Source organism: Oikopleura dioica, chromosome 2 (genome assembly GCF_907165135.1).
Source record: "Oikopleura dioica chromosome 2, OKI2018_I68_1.0, whole genome shotgun sequence".
NCBI lineage: Eukaryota > Metazoa > Chordata > Appendicularia > Copelata > Oikopleuridae > Oikopleura > Oikopleura dioica.
Window position 1 is genome coordinate 9,232,569 of NC_137292.1, and position 19,382 is coordinate 9,251,950.

General features: G+C 42.4%; 7 protein-coding genes across 10 annotated transcripts; 2 read left to right on the forward strand and 5 right to left on the reverse strand.

Moving 5' to 3' along the window:
• Positions 1 to 213: 213 nt before the first annotated feature.
• LOC145698149 (casein kinase I-like) lies at positions 214 to 1,268 on the forward strand. Its single transcript, XM_081775351.1, has 3 exons — positions 214 to 301; positions 462 to 745; positions 790 to 1,268. The coding sequence occupies exons 1-3, from the start codon at positions 214 to 216 to the stop codon at positions 1,216 to 1,218; spliced, it is 801 nt and encodes a 266-aa protein (XP_081631477.1). The 3' UTR covers positions 1,219 to 1,268.
• Positions 1,269 to 1,313: 45 nt separating this feature from the next.
• On the reverse strand, positions 1,314 to 2,489 carry LOC145698718 (claudin-19-like). 4 transcript variants are annotated; one of them, XR_014133945.1, is made up of 6 exons: positions 2,340 to 2,489; positions 2,093 to 2,294; positions 1,971 to 2,049; positions 1,771 to 1,927; positions 1,529 to 1,726; positions 1,314 to 1,448 (listed from the first exon to the last, which is right to left on the reverse strand). XR_014133945.1 is itself a non-coding variant. In XM_081775930.1 (6 exons), the coding sequence occupies exons 1-6, from the start codon at positions 2,413 to 2,415 to the stop codon at positions 1,427 to 1,429; spliced, it is 672 nt and encodes a 223-aa protein (XP_081632056.1). In that variant the 5' UTR covers positions 2,416 to 2,489; the 3' UTR covers positions 1,314 to 1,426. The 4 variants fall into 4 exon arrangements, 2 of the variants coding, with proteins under 2 accessions (XP_081632056.1, XP_081632055.1); XR_014133944.1 differs by having other exon boundaries at positions 1,314 to 1,451; XM_081775930.1 differs by having other exon boundaries at positions 1,591 to 1,726.
• A 629-nt stretch (positions 2,490 to 3,118) lies between these two features.
• Positions 3,119 to 3,840, reverse strand: LOC145699756 (uncharacterized). Its single transcript, XM_081777021.1, has 3 exons — positions 3,740 to 3,840; positions 3,554 to 3,693; positions 3,119 to 3,506 (listed from the first exon to the last, which is right to left on the reverse strand). Exons 1-3 carry the CDS (start codon positions 3,798 to 3,800, stop codon positions 3,225 to 3,227), a joined length of 483 nt encoding a protein of 160 aa, XP_081633147.1. The 5' UTR covers positions 3,801 to 3,840; the 3' UTR covers positions 3,119 to 3,224.
• Positions 3,815 to 4,416, reverse strand: LOC145698150 (uncharacterized). The gene is made up of 4 exons (XM_081775353.1): positions 4,282 to 4,416; positions 3,989 to 4,138; positions 3,884 to 3,942; positions 3,815 to 3,830 (listed from the first exon to the last, which is right to left on the reverse strand). The coding sequence occupies exons 1-4, from the start codon at positions 4,396 to 4,398 to the stop codon at positions 3,815 to 3,817; spliced, it is 342 nt and encodes a 113-aa protein (XP_081631479.1). The 5' UTR covers positions 4,399 to 4,416.
• Positions 4,417 to 5,156: 740 nt separating this feature from the next.
• Positions 5,157 to 6,146, reverse strand: LOC145699637 (uncharacterized). Its single transcript, XM_081776909.1, has 3 exons — positions 5,697 to 6,146; positions 5,389 to 5,649; positions 5,157 to 5,349 (listed from the first exon to the last, which is right to left on the reverse strand). The coding sequence occupies exons 1-3, from the start codon at positions 6,034 to 6,036 to the stop codon at positions 5,216 to 5,218; spliced, it is 735 nt and encodes a 244-aa protein (XP_081633035.1). The 5' UTR covers positions 6,037 to 6,146; the 3' UTR covers positions 5,157 to 5,215.
• A 2,735-nt stretch (positions 6,147 to 8,881) lies between these two features.
• LOC145698151 (uronyl 2-sulfotransferase-like) lies at positions 8,882 to 10,396 on the forward strand. The gene is made up of 3 exons (XM_081775354.1): positions 8,882 to 9,891; positions 9,970 to 10,067; positions 10,106 to 10,396. The coding sequence occupies exons 1-3, from the start codon at positions 9,627 to 9,629 to the stop codon at positions 10,394 to 10,396; spliced, it is 654 nt and encodes a 217-aa protein (XP_081631480.1). The 5' UTR covers positions 8,882 to 9,626.
• A 513-nt stretch (positions 10,397 to 10,909) lies between these two features.
• On the reverse strand, positions 10,910 to 19,245 carry LOC145698152 (sodium-independent sulfate anion transporter-like). Its single transcript, XM_081775355.1, has 9 exons — positions 19,057 to 19,245; positions 18,725 to 19,012; positions 18,570 to 18,677; positions 17,544 to 17,770; positions 17,175 to 17,448; positions 16,897 to 17,134; positions 16,467 to 16,854; positions 16,369 to 16,426; positions 10,910 to 11,315 (listed from the first exon to the last, which is right to left on the reverse strand). Exons 1-9 carry the CDS (start codon positions 19,163 to 19,165, stop codon positions 11,239 to 11,241), a joined length of 1,767 nt encoding a protein of 588 aa, XP_081631481.1. The 5' UTR covers positions 19,166 to 19,245; the 3' UTR covers positions 10,910 to 11,238.
• Positions 19,246 to 19,382: the final 137 nt, after the last annotated feature.

The window sequence follows — 19,382 nt, forward strand, 5'->3', positions numbered from 1 at the left end:
GGCGTATTCAAAGCCTAGGTTGGAAAATTTCTTGGACGCGGAGGATACGGCGCGGTCTATGAAGCTTTGAACCTTGAAGCGAATAATGAAGATGATCAAAAAGTCGTGTTGAAATTTGAACGCGCTGACGCGGAGAACCCACAGAAATTGGTAAAATTATCAAAATTTTTAACACAAATGATTGTTACTATCAGCAACTTATTTACTTTAAAAATGATAACCAAGATAAGCTCGAAATTGAGTTCAAAGTTTACTCAAGACTTCACCGATGTGGATCTCAAAAACCGACGAATTTCGCGAAGTTTCATCGCTTTGGGAGCGAAATTCAATTGAATTGCAGAGATGTTTCACGTTTTGGTGAAAGATCCGAGCCTAGACAACAAACTTTTAATATCTTAGGAAAAGATGATTACTAATCATTTTATTTATTTTAAATAAACACTGCGTTCATCTTTTTATAGCGCTTGAAAAATTAGGACCTGATCTGGAAAGAATTCTTCGACACGCCAAAGAAATAAACTTCTGCAGTTTGAACAACCACTCAAATAGACAATACAACAAGGGATTGAGTTTTTCGACCGTCGTCAACACTGGGAAGCAAATCATTAATGCGCTAGAATATCTTCACTCAAAGGACCTGCTCCACAGAGATATCAAACCGCAGAATATTCTTGCTGGACGTGGTGATCGAAAAGGAACTATTATAATCGTTGATTTCGGAATGTCAAAGCGTTACCAGAACGAGGTAATATAAAGAGCTACTTTGGTAAATTAATTTAAATTATCAAGATTGGTGTGATGGAAGACGAGCGCGATTGCCGCGTAGGAACCGAGCACTACAAATCAATCAACATCACAGGTCCAGTGGGAGACATCAGCTCAGCTTCACTAAGAGACGACTGCATTTCAGCATTTTATGTCTTGCTCGAACTCTACTGCGGAAAACTACCTTGGGACCACCTCGAGCGACATCAAAGAGAAGAATTGTACAACGCAAAAGTTGATTACCTTGATGAGGAAAAATGGAATGCCCGGTTTCCAGAACTACTGCCGTTTTGGTCGATTTTAAACGAACTTCACAAGCTTGATTTTGCCGGAAAGCCACAATACAGTACGATCAAGCAAATTTTAGACGAAATGAAAAACCATCGATACTACCGCCCAGCTGAATATTTGGACTGGCTCATCGAGGAGAATGGATTCGACGTTCTCTGGTAGTCAGAAATGATCTCACTGCTTTAGCCTTTTTCGCTTTCATAAAAAATTAAAAAGAGAAAAAAATGAAACAAGGTTTTTTATTCATTTGAGTTGAGTTGAACTTGGCAGGCCCTAACAGCAAAAAAAAAATGATGCTAATTTTCGAGATATTAATCTCTTTTTCGTACAGAAAAATGAAGCAGCTGGATATCTGGCGGAATGCTTGAACTCATGTGTAGTACTTCCATTTGCTGCTAAAAAGTTTGAATCAACGATTTTCACGGAGAATTCTTTGTGAGACCAACAAATAAATACCGAGACATGTATTTACCTGTTGGTGTTCACGAGCTACTTTTTGTTTCTAAAATTGCAAGCAAGGCAGGCTAGCAGTACTCGGAATTTTGAAGCGGTTGTCCGGAAATGTAAGGACCGGCATCAAATCGGCCGCCATCATCGTCACCATCGCTTCCTAGAGAGCCAAGGATCATTGCCGCCCCAGCCAGAATTTTGACGACCATATCGACCCATCCTAATTTTTCGTTATTATCTTTTTTTTCAATTCAGAGGCATTACCTATTATGAGACAAGGTCCGTAGATATAATGAATACCACTATCTGATCTCATCATACTGCCATCGAAGTTTTGATATACAGTAACAGCGTAGTAATTGATACCGATTGCTACAAGTATCCCGGAAATGACTATAAGTCCTCCTGACACGACTCCGATCTTTGAAGAGAGTATTATCCTTGATTAACATAAGTAAACAAACCTTTCCCTTCATAGATTCTTCTCCATGGCTTGATTCTCCTAATTTCGTGCACTCAAGGCCGACAATGCCCAAAAGCGCGCTAAAGACAAGCTGCAATCAAGGAAGAGAAACCAAAAACTTACGCAATCAGACTCAGAGCGCAAGCAGTAATCAGTGTGCCCTTCGCTAGTTGAACCTCTGTCGAAAGTGTGAGAAAGAATCGTTTCTCTTTTTCGCAGTTCCAAAGGGCTCCGATTCTATCACATTCGTACCAAAGGCCGACGAATTTCTGTTGGGTCTCGATTTGCTTGCCGTAAGGATCGTCTCTTTTCCACATTGGAAGAACTTATAATTACGTTTTATTATTTCTTATGCTCATATTCAGATTACCTATTGCAAGAATCGTCAAAACAAAACCAATGACATTGAGAAAATATGCCACGATTTGTAGGCCCGAGTTCGCCATTATTTAAATTTGCACGTTACGTGGAACTGTTTTTTAGAATTTTCAAAATCTTGACAATTTCCCTTTGATGTTTTCTCTATAACTTGTAGTGGAATTAAGGTGCTCAACACCACCGTGTCGGTGGTCCGCGCCATGGCGAACCCCTGCAGGCGAAGTTGCAGAATGATTCAGACTGGAGTATCAGAACATTCACACTCTTGGTGGAGTATTTTATTAGTCATCACGGTGCTTGATTCACAGACAAAAATCAGAAAAGAGTTTTGTAGTTATTCGTTTTACTTTCATACTATGATTATCTTTCTCCATACCGAGCTGAAAGATACGGCATCTGATTCTATGATTTAATGTTCCATAAGGATAAGAGGTATGGAAAACTCCTTGGACTGAGTAAAAAAGGACCGCGAGTTTGAAAAAATTCATTTTGTTTTTTATGATATATTTCATTGCCAGCTCTGTTTTATATATTCTCTCTCGCCCTCAGATAATCCTGGAAATAAAATATATACGATGCACTGACAGATGCGATGGCTGTCTAAGGCGGACTCTCTTGACGTCTAGGAAGTATTACATATAATATGTAACATTTCCTTTTTTGTGAGGGGTATGAAAAGAACATCTTTTATTGAAGTTTTTAAAATTGATTGTTAGTAAAAGAATATTAAATTATTATTAAAAATTGCGCTTATTTGTACGGATAGGCAAAGGGCAGTAGAATTAACAGTTTGAGAGTAACAATATTAAGAGAGGTGAGTTTTATCATTTTACTTTCCAATATAAATATTAAATAAGATATTTATAATATGAAGTATTTACAGAAAAAGAGATAGAACGATGATTGCCGAACAAGTCATTGCCAGCGCATTGCTTCCTTCAGGTTCCGGTTCAGGGTCAGTCTTTGTATCAGCTTCGTCAGTTTCGTTTGAGCCTGGTTTCTTTGTTTCGGGCTCAGGCTCCGTATTTGGATCGGTCTCGTTTTCAGATTCTTCTGCTGCAGATTCTTTTTCTGCAGGATCATCAGCCTCTGTTGCATCGCCTTCTTGTACTTCCTCTTCCGGTGGCATGTTGGCTGTCGCAGCAGCAGTGATTTCATCCTTTATAAAATTTCAATGCAACCAGATTTTTATTATATTCTCTGCACCTGTTTGCTCCTCAAAGCTTCTTCAATTTGAAGTCTGTAATCCGTACATGTCTTGCAACAGATTTTGCCAAGAGTTGTGCACTTTGCTGCGATGTCGTCTTCCTCCATCTCATTGCAAAAATCATGTTGGTTCACGCAATCTAAGATATTTTACTTCAAAGCCTTTGTCAAAATTAATAATAGTACCATCAGATGGTGGCAAGCATTTCCACTCGATTACAGTGTCATTAGCATCCTTCCATTCCATTTGATCGGGACAAGTTAACGATCCATCAACCTTTTTAGGGTTAAATTAACGATTCGTAATGAAAAACTTTCAAAATTTTTAACCCATCCTGAGTTTCCGCTTTTCCTATTTCTTCCGTGATCATCATATCATCTCCGTCAATCTTAATCCATTCAATTATAAACGTTACGCATTTCTTCTTTGCTCACGTTAGTTTGCTTTGTAACATATAACGAAGGATGAACTTTTCCATCACTGCGCTCCCAATTCATCGAGACCAGGTTTCCGGAGTTGGTTGAGTCGCCAACGGATCTGTAAAGCGGAACTTCATCGATTCCGATTTTGATCGTCCCACTTGACTAGAAATAAAATTGAATCTTTGAAATTTTCATTAGTCAAAAAAACGTGCAAAGCTGAAAAGGTTAATTTCTTGCATCTGAGCGCGAGCTATCTTCTAATCCCATTTACCCATTATCCGATTATTCTATCTCCCCTGGCTTACGTCATAGGTGCGTCCGTTCCATTCAGCCTGGTGACAGCAATTCAGAATTCTAGCTTCCGCGCTTCTCTCGCTAGCTAACAGCAAAAACAAAGGATGAATAATTTCCTTAACGACCATGGCAAGGGGATATAGTAGTGAGCATGCGGAATTCCATTTCGCGAGCGATTTGGACCGCCACAGACTTTACGCCCAGAGGGCATGTTCTTTCATCCCTTTTTTATCTGAACGGTAGACTTGATTTTCCATGAAATGAAATTTATCACGTAACTCGATCGTCTCAACCATGCTCGTTTTTTTAAGGACCCCCCCGTCAACAAATTTCCTCAAAAAATGGAAAATTTCTAAAAAGCCATATTTTGGCTTCGAAGTGTTCCTGGAAGACCAGTTTACCAAAAAAACTTGTTCGGAGCACTTTTTTACCAAGAAAAATCTGAAATTTTAGCAAAATTTGGACTTTTTCGCCATTTTCCCTCAAAAAGTCCGATTTTCAAACGCGATTTTGAGGGTGTTAGAGTCGAGATAGACCCCCAAAAAATGCAGCCTCAAAATCGTTTTTTGACCTGTAGAATCCATTTCCGGGGTCAAAATTTTGAAATTCCAAAAATGGATTTTTCGAAAATTGTTGACGGGGGGGTCCTTAATTCAACGTTTGCTTTTTAAAAGATCATTTTAGCTAAAGTGCTAGTATCAAAAAACTTCGGCAAACGTTGATAAGTAAGGCGTACGCTCGTGACCGCGGAAAACCATAATTGGTATTTTATGAATTCAGATTCTCGCGCGAATTTTTGGTGGTAATTCGTCGAAGAATTCTAGTTAAACACATCTCTTTCATTAGTTTCAACGAATATTACCTATTTTATCTCTCTTGTTTTATTTTTGCATTCGTTAGTGTTTCAGTAATCATGTCTTCTTGGAGTTGATGCGCAATAAAAGATTAGAACATCTTCTTGAGAAATCGTCGGTCAAGTGGCTGTGAAATTTTGAGGCAAGCAGCGGTAGAGCTTGCATCAAAGTTGATCTTGAATGGCCGGGAAATATGATGTTGATTCTCCCAATACCGATTGGAGACTAACAAATTGATAATATTAATATTAAATATGGGTAAACCTTTGAAGCATATTTCTTTGACGACATCTTCATTTGTCCAAGGAATTTCTCCACGTTTGAGTTTTGCCCTGATCACAAACGGATTTTCACCGTAGATTTGAGTAAATGGAGCTGGGATTGTCAGCATTTCAGAAACATATCGAGCTTGTCCGATTAACTCGATTCTAACAACTGGACAGGTTACATTTCTAAGAGAGTCGGGTAAAGTGAAAATATTCATATTCTCGACCCATGTCGGTGCACCACAGTCGATAAGCTCCACTAAAGTTTCGATATAATTTGAAATGGTACTATCTTTATTTATTAACCTTTTGATGAGTCTTCTTCTCGTTTTAGGACTAGCGCTCTGTAGTACAAAAATGCACCACCGGTAATTTTATTTGTCCTGACCAAGACGAGCTTCCTTTCGGTGTCTATTTCAAGCTCTTCGTCGATAATTTTGTCTTGGATGCTTTCGTGAAATTGCGCTTGCGAGATGAACTGACTCCTCTCACCAGTAAGATGTCGAAGGACGAAAACAGACATCATCTGACGTGATTGAACGTGCGTTATTTGGATGATTGTCGACCCTTGAAGAATCCTTGTTTCCAGCGTCGGCACAGCTTTTCTTATGTCGCTTGATTTCTTGTGGAATTCTAGAGCTGACATTAGATCTGTCGAGTCCAGACTGTGACTGAGGGACTCAAAGATGAGCCAAGGTGAGTCCTTCGTGATCTCTTTTTTTAGATTTATGAATTTAGCTGGTATGGTCTCTCGAATTCTCATAGTGAAATTTTTGTGCGTTGAGCACATTTTTCCGAATTTTTATGCATGAAAGAATAGCGACATCACGCGGATCTGATGGATACAAATTTTCGTGAAATATATTGGGCTTGATGCACAAGAGTTGAAAAATTTTCCATCCAAATCGACAATCATCAATTCTTCTCATGAGCGAGCCTCATGTTCCAAGACTGATCAACATGAAATTAGAGAGTAGAGACCTTTGATCATCCACGGTCAAGATTTCGAAGCCGTGGATTTCATGGCTTTGCTTGTTAATCTTCGCCCCGAGCGAAAATTTTCAAGTAATCGGTCTTAACATTTTGACAAGAAACCGCTTCTTGAGACTTGGACTCATTGGAAAGGCTTATTTACTGTTGATTTAAAACACAGCATCAAAATAAATCGAATGAATATCATAACGTACCCCCCCCCTAGCTCGCTCACATTTTGTGAACATTTTTCCCTTTTTCGCTTAGTTAAACTCCAACAAGACCCCCCCTTGGTCGCTCGCTTTTTGTTACCAAGATCCGTTGGTCGCTTTCCTTCTTTTGCATTCTACGACCCCTTGTTCGCCCTCCTTGGTTTCGACGGCGCACCTTTGCTCGCCCGCCTTTCTCCGTCATTTATCCCTTGTTCGCTCCTGAAGCCCCGCGAGAACGCTTTATAACGCGTAGCTCATTTTCTTTTTCACTTTTAAAAGGCTTTTTAACTCGTAGAATGGTCTCAAAATTCGATTTTCATGATTTTTTCCAAGCAAACTTATTTTTTTATGCTCTTTCACGTCCATTTTGACAAATTTTCATATCTTCTTAATAAGAAGAAATTTGGACACTCCATTTTAAGTAAACATAAGTACTCGAAATACATGGATTGAAACTTTGAGACTGTTTTTATAAAAAATCAAATGCCATTTTCCTCGAGAGTTGCAAATTTTGATTAATTTTTCCGAGCTGAGCTGAGCTGAGCTGACCTGCGAAAAATTTTTCTGAGCTGAGCTGAGCTGAGCTGGCCTACTTCGGAGGTTTCTGAGCTGAGCTGAGCTGAGCTGGCCTTTTCAGAGGTCATTGAGCTGAGCTGAGCTGAGCAGACCTTTTGTTTAAGAGAGTTGAGCTGAGCTGAGCTGAGCGGACCCTAATTAGAGCTGAGCTGAGCTGCTTTTTACTGTTTTTGGTAGTAAAATTGTATTCAAATCATTGAGCTGAGCTGAGCTTAGCTAAGTGATAATCGTCTGAGCTGAGCTGAGCAGAACAGATCATGTTCGAAAATAATGGAGCTGAGCTGAGCTGAGCTGAGTGAAAATTGTCTGAGCTGAGCTGAGCAGATCAGATCATTTTCCAAAATCACTGAGCTGAGCGACTACTCAGCTCACTCAGCTCAGCAAATTTGCAACTCTGGAACCAGTGTCAACATGAAGATTCGACTATTTTGAGTATAAATGTACATATAAAGTCAAACTATCAAGTTTACGGCATAATACAGCGTTGCTACAAGATATAAAAATTTAAGGGACCTGGGCGAGCAGCGCTGAGCCAAACTTCACAGGCTCGCCGTTCTTGTTAAAAATAAGATTTTTGAAATTTCTTTTTGTAAACTATATCTCCAAGTCTTCAGCTTTCTCTTTCGATTCTTAGTTTTCTCTATCATTCTTGGTTGACGAGCTAGCGAGAAAAGAGAAGCCCAACTTCAAAAGGCATCAAGTCTTGCAAACTTTATTTTTCCTCATGAAACTAGCACCATTGAAAAGCGCGTTAAATTCTGAACAGATCCCACCCAATCAGCTTAACTAAATCGGTACTCATTGGCGTGTAAGGCCAGATAAACAAGATAACTTAGCGCCCGCCCAGCGGGAGTCATGTCCTGGAAGCCCAAAATAGCTAAATCGGAGCGTCCAGCCGTGCCGCGACCATCTGCGCGCGCTAAGTAGTTTTCTTTATCTGGCCTTACACGCCAATGAGTACCGATTTAGTTTAGCTGATTAGGTGGGATCTGTTCAGAATTTAACGCGCTTTTCAATGGTGCTAGTTTCATGAGGAAAAAAAAGTTTGCAAGACTTGATGCCTTTTGAAGTTGGGCTTCTCTTTCTCGCTAGCTCGTCAACCAAGAATGATAGAGAAAAACTAAGAATCGGAAGAGAAAGCTGAAGACTTAGAGATATAGTTTACAAAAAGAAATTTCAAAAATCTTATTTTTAACAAGAACGGCGAGTCCGTGAAGTTTGGCTCAGCGCTGCTCGCCAGGTCCCTTAACTGGACGCTTTAAAAGAGGAAATGAAGTTTAGTTACTCTCAAAATATTCATGAAAATGAAAATATAGTTCCCTATGAAAAGCTTGAGTCGAAAGTACAGTAAGAGCTGTAAGAGCGACCCAAGCCGAGCTAGGCTTTGGCGGTCTCGCGGCGAACAAGGGATAAATGGGTGAGGAGGAGCGAACAAGGGCGCGCGATGTAAAAGAAGGATGGCGACTAATGGAGCGCGCTGAAACAAGAATGAGAGCGAGCAAGGGGACTTTGATAAAATTTAACTAAGCGAGCAAGGGAAAAATGCTCACAAAATGTGAGCGAGCTAGGGGGTACGTTATTTCATTGCTGAATTTCTAAGAACTGTTACGAAGAAATTTAATTGCGATGCAAGTTATGCAAGTGGCCCCTTTTAATGCTAGAAAATTGCCGCGGGCAACAGTACCCTTCTGTGGAATAACACTTCCCGGGCTGGCATCTAGAATCCAACCAGCGATGCCAAGTATCTGACCGAAGTAGAAATGCAGACTTGGTTCCACGAAGTGAGCAGAATTGCTCCCGTAGTGATTCTGATCATTTATGTCGTGCAATTTTTAGAGACCCGAAAGCTCGAGGAAATAAGAGAAGAGAACTTTGGCGAAAACCAGAGAGAATTTGAACACAATCTCCTCGGCCAAGCGTATCAGAATCAAGCTATAGAACTTCCTCAAAGTCAAAGACAAGAACAACTCCAACCTGTTGTGCCTCCTGTAGCGGCAGAAAAACCATGGTGGGATGTTAATACTAAGAAGATAAAAGAAGAGCCAGTTTACCAAGATCTCTTTGCGTTCGAGAAGTACAACCAGCGTCCGGTCGAAGAATCACAAGCAAAACAACCGGTGAATAATTTTCTCCCGAAGAAAGAGCCACCAGCATTCGTGAAAAACAACGATTTTTTGAATAACATCCCTAAAGTTGAAAACAACGACTTTTCCTTCAACAAACAGGCTTCGCTGAATAATCTTATTTCGGATGCACCCAGCAAAGCACCAGGGTTTCCGCCTGCCCCTCAGATGCCTGTATTCCAGTCAGGTTCAGTCTCAACAAGCAGCTTTCGCTTTCCTGGTAAAACTTCACCTCCAAATAAACGAAAAATCTTCTTCAACCGACTTCCCAAATCTGGAGCAACATCCCTTCGATATATTTTGGAACGCCTTGCCAATCAGAACAAATTCACTTTCGACTACCAAAAGCTTCAATGTTCGACTGCCCGCCGAAAAATCCCGATTGTCAAGATGGACCGAATGCGGAGAAGAAATTCGGTGTTTACATCCGTCGAACTCACTGGGATACGAAAAACGTAAATTACATGATGATGAAGCAGCATCACTTCTTCAATTTTACCGAGTACAGAATCCCAATGCCTACATATCTGAATATGGTGCGCGATCCAGTCAACAGAATGGCCTCGGCATATTATTTTCAGCGATATGGCTGGGGTTTCGGGTCAAACTCAAGGAAAGGCTAGAGATAGTGTTTATTTTTCGTACAAACAATGATATTTTCACGCAAAATAGCAAAGTAACATTATTTGAAAGCCTGAAAAAGTAATAAGTTTAAAGGCTCGCAAGAAGATTTCAATCGATCTTTTGATGATTGCGTTGCTCAGCAGCTTCCTGAATGCTCTGTCCCTCTCCAGGTAACTACAGTTATCACCATCATGAGTTCGTAGTTCAGGTTTTCTCGAAATACTTCTGCGGGACATCAGAAGCATGCAATAAACATCAATACGGCTCGCCTGACGATGTGTTCAAGAAAATCGCTGTTTCGGCTGAAATCGCAAAGCGCAATATTTTGAATGAATATTTCTTCATCGGACTTTTGGAACATTTCGAGGACTCACTTTTTGTCTTTGAAAATATCTTGCCGGATTATTTTCGTGGAGCTATTGGAATGACCAAAACAAAGGGATACGAGGAGAATAGGAATGGATATCAAAAAAATCTTGCATTAAGAGTTTCCTTCTAATAGAAGAGTTGTTTGAAATCTAAGAAAGAAAAAATCTGCGGGTAAGAAGCAGGCTACTTTTTCCAACGCAACCCGTTCCGCTCTTGAGAACGGAATATTGGTAAGGCATCGTCGAAAATATAGACGCTAACCATCATTTTAGAGAGATGAGGTTGATATCTTCAAGCTGATACAAAAGCTCTTTTTGAGCGTCTTCAATTCTTCAAGAAGAAATAGATCTAGGTTCCTGTCATAACTGTACATAAACAAAACTCATGCTAAGTAATAGACAAGTTTCGAAAGAGTAGTAAAAAGTTTTATTTAAATATTTTACGATGGTGCATGCAACAACGCTAGAATTCAGCAGTTTCTACATTTGGTTCGTAGAAATTCTTCTCGTTTTTAATCGATATGTTCGCAAGATCTAATGAGGAATGCCTCGAACTCACGTCGTCTTCATCAGCGTGGACTTTTTGAAGTTTCAATTTGCGAATTAGAGAGATGTTAATTTTATTTTTGAAAATTTGCCTTGTGTGGCTCTAAATGTAGGGCGGCTAGATTTCGCCTGCATAACGTGGGTCGAGATCGAGGAGCGTCCCGAGTGGTAAATACTCTGTTTTGCGGTCGATGTGTATGTCATTTGCGTCACCCGACGACCCTCGCCAAACTCTTTTTCCATCTCGTCATCTCCTAGAATGCTGTCAGCATCATTTCCAGCTTGGAATCCTAAGTGTCTTTTCAACCATTCATTTTCTGAATCAGAACCTGAGCTAGAAACTTATAAAAGTATGATCAAGAACGGTTTCTTAGCGTCATAACGTGATTCTGTGCCAAATTAATACAGTTGATGACTATCGTTTCGTCTATCTTTTACATTGGTCAATCCCTTCTACAAGCCCCTCGTAACTTCCAATGTCCATATCTCGAACCTCAAGCATGTCGATTGAAGGGATCCTAGCTTCTGCTGAATCTCCCACTTCTAGCGTAGTTTGCCTGCTCTCTATATCTGGACGAAGGAAGAAAACGAGTAAAGTATCTTTGACGTCTGTATTTCGAGCTGGAGTAAAATAGAGGTTAATTCACGAACTGCGAGAATTACCGAATGAAGAGAAATACACGGCGGCGACCGAGCAAAGCTCGATCTAGATAAGCAAGTGACCTTAGGGGACGAGGGAGTCTAACGAATCTAAGATCCCAATACCCCCCATGAGACTGAAACGTCCTCTAAGGCCAAAGTGTGTGATTTTTGCAGGAGTATAAGCGTAAGATGAGTAACATGGCAGGTTCGAAACGTCGAGGCAGTCTGATTCGCGTTAAAAAACCCTTTTTGGGAAAAAGCTTGAATCAGATGCGAAGTTTTCGTGATGTCCGAGCGGTGATGACATGAAGGAGTAGCTGCACATGTAGAAGAACTCAAAATACGTCGGCGACGGTAAACTGTGATATTTTCCGTACCTTTTCAGGCCCCGGTCGATGAATAGGGGACCTGAGTGGGGCAGTACTTGCGCTTAGTCGTATGACTGACCCGAGTTTGTGCCGATGTTAAGAGGTTCGACGGGCCTCGTTTCACGGTGTGCTCGTTTTGTATGTTTCGGGAGATGAGCTGCTCCAACTTCGGTTAAAGTCGCATTCGGATCGGCGCCGGCTGAGTACTGACGATCTGGTGAAGACTTTGGACGGGTTCTTTTCTTGCTGTTTTCAGTTGCTGAGTCCTCAACTACTGTTGAGTTATGTTTATCGACTGACATATGGCTATTATCGGGCGCAGCAACCTCCGAAATCACTGTAGCATCAGCTGACGTGTCCTCGGCAGTTTCATAGAGAGTACCACCAGAGTACCAGCGATCTGACGGCTCGGCTGGAGCTACCGACGAGTCCAAAATAGATGTAGCGGTTGTATCTCCCAGATTTTCCATGTCCAATCGGCGTCTACTTTCCAAAATAGGTGATAGAGATGATCTTGGCGGTTTTTCCATAGCAACCATCGGAGTCGACGCGACCTGAGAAGATTTCCTCCCCCCATGCGACTTCGACCCGGACTTTTCCATCGGTTTGGAAGTAGGAACAGGCGATTTTTGTGGGACTTTCGACTTAACGATTTCGGTTAAATGTGGGAATACGTACTCGGCCTCGTAGTAATCAATCCAGCGTAAGTCGTGATTTCGTTCTGCGGCGTGAACCACGTGTTCTCGATGGATGAAATCACGTTGTCCTTTCTTATCTTCGACCATGACGACCCAGTCGTTGCTCGAAACGGCTTTCAGGGGACCTACCCAGCGTTCCTTCTTGCTTTTAGCGTCGGTCAGGTTTTCTCGCTTAATGTACACGACAGCGCCAGCGGGGATTGGTCTCGGCTTAGGCTCGTTTTTCAGCCTGTGCTCCAGTCGCTCGCAGCACCAGACAATGCTAAACATTTCCTTTTCTGAAGTGTTCCATTTTCTTTCAGCTTTGTTGAAGGTGTGGGAAATCGCGCTTACTAGGTGCACTCTCCCGCCATACTCTTGTAGCAGGACGCCACCCGCTGCGTACAGGCTCGCGTCTGTGTAGAGATGAAAAGACTCGTCAAAGTTAGGAAAACTTATGACTGGAGTCTCGGAGAGTCGTCGTTGAATTTCCTTGAGCGCCAAATCCGCTTCTTTGGTCCACTTGAAACAATTTGTTTCGTTCGCCGAATTTCGAACATCGTTTATGGGCTTCATTCTGCTCGAGAAGCAACCGGATGAAATAGCTTCGCCCATTTTCGTTTCTAGAAAACCTCGGATCCAATTCAATGACCCGATTAATGAAGCTAACTCCTTTTGGGAGCGTGGGGGTTTCATCTGACGAAGAGCGGAGACTTGCGCAGGGTCCGGTTTGATTCCATCTTCGTTGATGATTCGGCCCAAAAAGTGAGCTTCGGATTGTAGGAAAGAGCACTTTTCGCCCTTGAGTTTAGCGTTAAACTTGCGGAGCGCGATGAATAGGTTTCGGAGAGTGTTATAATAGCAGCTGAAAGTCTTCCCAAAACACACTATGTCATCGATATAAGAAAGCATCTTTTTCCTGGTGGGGCTTGAGTCGAGAATTGTGTTTACGACGCGCGAGAATATATTCCCCGAGCATCGATAACCGAATGGTAGTCTGCAGAAGGCGTAAGATTTCCCACCCCACTGGAAGGAAGTCTTGTACCTGTCGCTTTTCTTTACAGGGCACTGCCAATATCCACTTCGTAGATCAACTGTGGCGAAAAACTTATTGCCCGGTCCAATGTTCGCGATCGTATCCTCCATGCTTGGGAGATGGTAAGGGTCGGATTTGTCGGAGAGGCATTTGTTCAGGCTGTTTTTGTAGTTGATGCAGAAGCGCATTTCCCCAGATTTCTTAGGAATAGGCAATACCGGGCTGTTAAACCCTTTCTGGTCTTTGATCTCTTCTATTATTTTCGTTTCGAGCAGTTCGGAGATGTGATCGCTGACCTGACCATGAAAAGCTTGCGGAATCGGGTGTTGACTGATGTTTCGACTCGTACCATCAGTCGGGATTTCGATCTCGAACGGGAATTCACCCATTTTTTGACCGTCGCAGCCGAATCTGTCGTCGAATTCCAAACACAGCTCGGCGACCATCTTCTTTTGCCCCGGGTCTGCGTCTGCTGGTAGGGTTATTCCGAGTTTTTGCTTCGCTAGCTGAATGGGGCACCTGGCTGCGTTCTTGTTCGGCGCGTCCAGCTTTGGGACTTCTCGTGGTGGTTGAGTGCGGGACCGATCGCTGTCTTTGACCGCTGATCTAGTCGTCAAGTATTTCTTGATTTTGGTCCGCTTCACTCCGTCCAGCTTCACCACTTGAGTCTCAGTTTGTGTGAAGGCTTCGTTGTAGCAAAATGAGAGAGTACGATTCTTATTGTCGACTGTGAAGCTGTCCGTCATCGCATTCTCTAGTATATCGCGGCCCAGTAGACTTGGGTATTTACTGCCTGGCATGATGGTGAGATTCAAGGAGAATGCAGGGCCACCATTGAATGATAAGCGGCAGGGAAGGATACCCCTCGGCTGCTCGGCGGGGATATTTGGGCTGAAACCGGTGACCTTGAAGGGGCAGGGCTTCAGCATCTGGAGAAATTTGTCGGGAACGTAAGCAGCGGACAGACAGGAGGACTCGGCTCCGCTGTCGACTTCCATCGATACGTCAAAACTTTTAGAGCCCGTAATGATGGTAGCCGAAGCGAAATAAGCCTTTCCTGGTCGCTTCTTCTTCACTGTGTAAAAGTGAACATCGAATGGTTGGAAATCTTCGACGTTCTTAGTCGTATTAATCTTCTTGGATTCTGGTTGTTTATCGTCTTTCCCATCCTTAGAATCGGTGCTGGCGCGCTTAGCATTCTTCTTCTTTTTGTTCTTATTTCTGTTGAAGTGCTGGGAGACGGTCGCGCTGTCAACTCGATTCTGTCTTGTGGATTGGGCGAGACGGCAGAGTTCGTTGATATCGTAAACTTTTGATAGGCTTGGAAGGATTGCGTTGAAAACGTCTGGTTCTTCTTTCCTAAGATTCAAGTACAGCATCATCGTCGAGAATATGTCGAATATTTCATCGACCCCGGCGTCGGCTGACTTCTCTTGTCGGTAAGAGTTCAAAGTCGCTTGCTTCGCCTCGTTCATCTTTTGCAAGACGTTGGCGGTGTAGTGTGCAAACGGCTTCGAATGGTCGTATTCGACGTCGAAAACTTCGCTTAGCTTCAGTAAGTAGTGACTCTTCGCGGCGAATGATTTCTCTAGCAGCGCCTTGGCCGATTTCCAGTCTTGACAATTCAGAAATTCGGTTCCAAGTGAGCGTTCGATGTTCAAGTCGAAGTGGCTGTACACTGCTGCGATGAAAGGCTGTTCACGTGAAGGTCTGTCGCGGACGTAGGCGCGGTGATAAATGTCGGCTCTGCCCAAGAAGGTGTTGAAAGATGTGTTGCATGCGGCGTCCAGCTTCGGCAAGTCTTGGACGTGACGAGACCAGGTAGTGGCCACCCATGCTTCTTCTCTCATTGTAGCATTCGTAGATTCTTTTCCTTGATCGAGCTCGCAGGTAAGAAGCGTTGTACTGAGCTGTTCTAATTTTACTCTGCTTTCTGTGATCAAGGGCTCTAGGCTTGGCTTAAGTGATTCGTCATTTCGCACTTGTTCTTCGAGGTAGTTTACTCGATCGTTTATGCTTCTTATTTCGGTGACGGTTTCTAGCAGTGATTTGTTCGCCGCCATAGCTCGAAATATATCGGCAGTAAGGGTTTATGGGCCTTGGATTACCTTTCAGGCCCTCAGAAAATACTGCGACTAAAAGTCGCAATATGATGAGCTGAGGTGCCTTTTGCGCAAACGCCCGACGATTTCTCTGTCCAGCGATTGTCGAAATTTCAAGGTCTGGTCCAAGGGTCGATTCTTCGTAAACTTCTCTCGATTTTTGGTGAAAAGTGGCGAAAGAATTCTGTTTTTCTGAGTATTTTAGGTTTTCCCCGGCGTGCGTGCGTGGTTGCGTGGGCGCGACTTTCGGCGCGTGGGTCGTGGTGGCGCTCGTGTGGTGGCGCTCGCTCGGGGTGGTGTTGGTGTGGTGCGGCGCGGAAAATTCTCTGAGTGGAGTTTCTCCGGCGGCGCGGTGGCGGTTGGTGATTCGGTTCCCCTCGACTCCGCTGACGGCCAATCAGCGTCCAAGTTGCGAAACTTCGGTTGTCGATGGCGGAAAATTTACCTTTTCTCCAACGGGACTACTCTGATACCACTGAAGGGATCCTAGCTTCTGCTGAATCTCCCACTTCTAGCGTAGTTTGCCTGCTCTCTATATCTGGACGAAGGAAGAAAACGAGTAAAGTATCTTTGACGTCTGTATTTCGAGCTGGAGTAAAATAGAGGTTAATTCACGAACTGCGAGAATTACCGAATGAAGAGAAATACACGGCGGCGACCGAGCAAAGCTCGATCTAGATAAGCAAGTGACCTTAGGGGACGAGGGAGTCTAACGAATCTAAGATCCCAATACGATCGTAATCATTCTTGCCCCGGAGCAAGCCATTTTCACCAGCTTACTTATGATAACCTAGATAAATCAATTACAATTTCATTCGATACTAATTTACATTTTGACCAGGATAGAGGACATTGCCATTGAGTTTTAAGTAGGCTTCTTCTCCATAAATCCTCTCTTTTGTAGGATCGGAGTATTTGCAAGCGAGAATGAGAATATGAATAATGATTCCTAAAAGGATTCCATAGTAGGACTCGTAAAGCGCAAATAAAAATGAAATCGCCAGCGGCAATAAATCAATCTTCGAAGTCTTCCAGCACATTTCAACGGCGTGTGTGTTAAACATGGAAGCAGCGGAGACCATTATAACCGCCCCAAGTAAAGCTGCAGGAACATAAAGGAAAAGGTCAGCGAGAAGGTAAGTCGCAGTGAGAACAATGCCGCCAACGAAAACGCCCGATAAAGAACTCGCAGCGTTTGCTTGGAAATTCACAGCCGATCTAAGCAATGTAAAGGTCGGAATAAAAGGGCAACAGAAGTACCTTGAAAAGCTTCCAGTGATAGGAAAACCGCTACAAAATGAGTTCGCTAAATTTGCTGCGCCGATTGCGATAAATTCTTGATTTCCATCAACTGTATATCCATTTGCTTTGGCGAAGCCGGTAGCGATTGACAAAGATTCAAGGTAAGCAACGATAGGAATAATAATGATTCCAGCACTTGCCTGAGCCATCATCATTCCAGTGTCCACGTGGAAGATCTGTAAGTCAGTTGAGTTACCTAAAAATGCTGTTATTATAAATCAAAAATTTCAAGAAACCTGAGGAACAAACATCAAGTCCCGCATTCGCCTCATCAGAGCATTTGTATTCATAATCGAAAGAGAGTGTCGGTGGTCCCCAGTCAGGTCCATGCGCATTTTGTATATTCGTCAATGTTGCTGAAGTACAACCCTCCGTACCAGGATGGCACCCATTTTCAAGAAAATTATTAACTGCTTCTTCACTTTCCGTGCAAAACGCGATGATCATTCCAAAATGACGACGACTGCAGCACGGGCAGTCCCAAGAAACCAGAAAATACTTTGGAAGACACTTTTCATTGCTCATAAAATGGAATTAAATTTAAATGATGACGCCGAAAAATAACTGCTTGTTTTGTAATTTGTTAAACTTTTATGAAACACTGCCGTATGAAGCTTCGGATGGTCCTGAAATTGTTGTTTGAGCTCTTTCAAGACCACCAAAACAAAGATTCCAACAAATCCGTACGTATAATCGATCCAGTTAGTGTGACCAAGACTCATTTCTTTGCAGCTGTTCAAGAACTTTCCAATAGTTCCGTGGGCGAAAAATCCTGTGCCGTGACCTTTTACGCCAAATACCTTTCCAACTTGACCAAGCGTGATTGATATCGCTATTCGGGGAAATATTAAGGGTAATGGTATACATCGGCGCGGCGCTGCTCGCTCGACCCGCGCTCCGCCAGAACCTATTTCTCACGAAGCCGTAAAATCTGAACGGATAAAGATTTTTTCAAAATTTAAAAAGATTCTGAATAATCAAAGTCACTTCTATTTTCACAGCAAAAATGATAATGATTGTCAAAGAGGAACTATCTGAAAATTGCCAGTTTCCTTCAAATGACATTTTCTTCGATATTTCTCATCCAAAATTTTTGAAAATTAGACTGTCTTGTAGAGAATCGTCAGCTCTACAAATCCTGTTTTTAGATTTTTGTTTTAGGCTTTCATTAATCTTACATCGCAATTCGTAAAGAGCGCTACTTGTTCCCGCGCCTCTCCGCTCTCTATTTTTCACGCCACGACCTCACAGCGCTGACTTCAAGGGCGCATATTAAAATCCGAAGAGCTTAAAACAAAAATCTGAAAAACAGGATTTGTAGAGCTGACGATTCTCTACAAGACAGTCTAATTTTAAAAAATTTGGATGAGAAATGTCGAAGAAAATGTCATTTGAAGGAAACTGGCAATTTTCAGATAGTACCTCTTTGACAATCATTACGATTTTTGCTGTGTTAATAGAAGTGACTTTGATTATTCCGAATCTTTTTGAATTTTGAAAAAATCTTTATCCGTTCAGATTTTACGGCTTCGTGAGAAATAGGTTCTTGCGGAGCGCGGATCGAGCGAGCAGCGCGGCGCCGATGTATACCATTACCCTTAAGATTTATTGCTCCAAATGATGCATGAAACAATCAATTTCCTTTCCTGAAGCGTTCACGAAACCGATGATTACTGAATGGGATACAAAATGGACCAAGAAACCTAACTGTAATAAACCAAGGGCCATCAAAACCACGCCTTTAAAATAATATTGTTTTACTTGCAGCTAAGCGAATAATACTTACCAGACATTAATGCAAGAAAAACACATAGTTCAGCATAACTTGTCTGGTCTCCAGAATGCCAAACTGGATCATCTGGCATCGGCCAAGTATCTGGTCGCGCAGCGAACGTTGCTGTTAAAACTGAAACGATTGCTGTGGGTCCTACAGAGATGTCCTTCGATGTTCCAAAGACAGCATACCACATGATTCCAAAGAATGACGAGTAAAGACCGTAAACGACTGGCAAGCCTGCCATATTGGCATAGGCAAGACATTGGGGTGTAACCATCAGACCGATTGTAAATCCGGCTAGGTACTTTTGCTGGTTGGAGTTGATTTCAATGAAGACTTACCGATCAGATCCCGAATGATATCTGGTGGTCGGTAATCTCTTATCCATAAAAGAATGGGGACCAGCCTTGTGATTGCATATCGATGCTTTATTTGCTCCGCACAGCCCATATTTTTGATAAATAAAAATTCTAGCTCCTTGTCCCTTTTCGTGCCTGATCTCTGTCACAGAACAGCGACGCATAAAAATCCTTGAATAGCTGATAGATATTTAAGCGTTTGGAAGCTGTGCTCTTGCATGACGAGCGTAAAATTTGCCCTGTAATTATCCTAGAGGTCATCATTATATTCTTGAAGACTTGTGGTATTTCCTGCTGAGTTATTGATG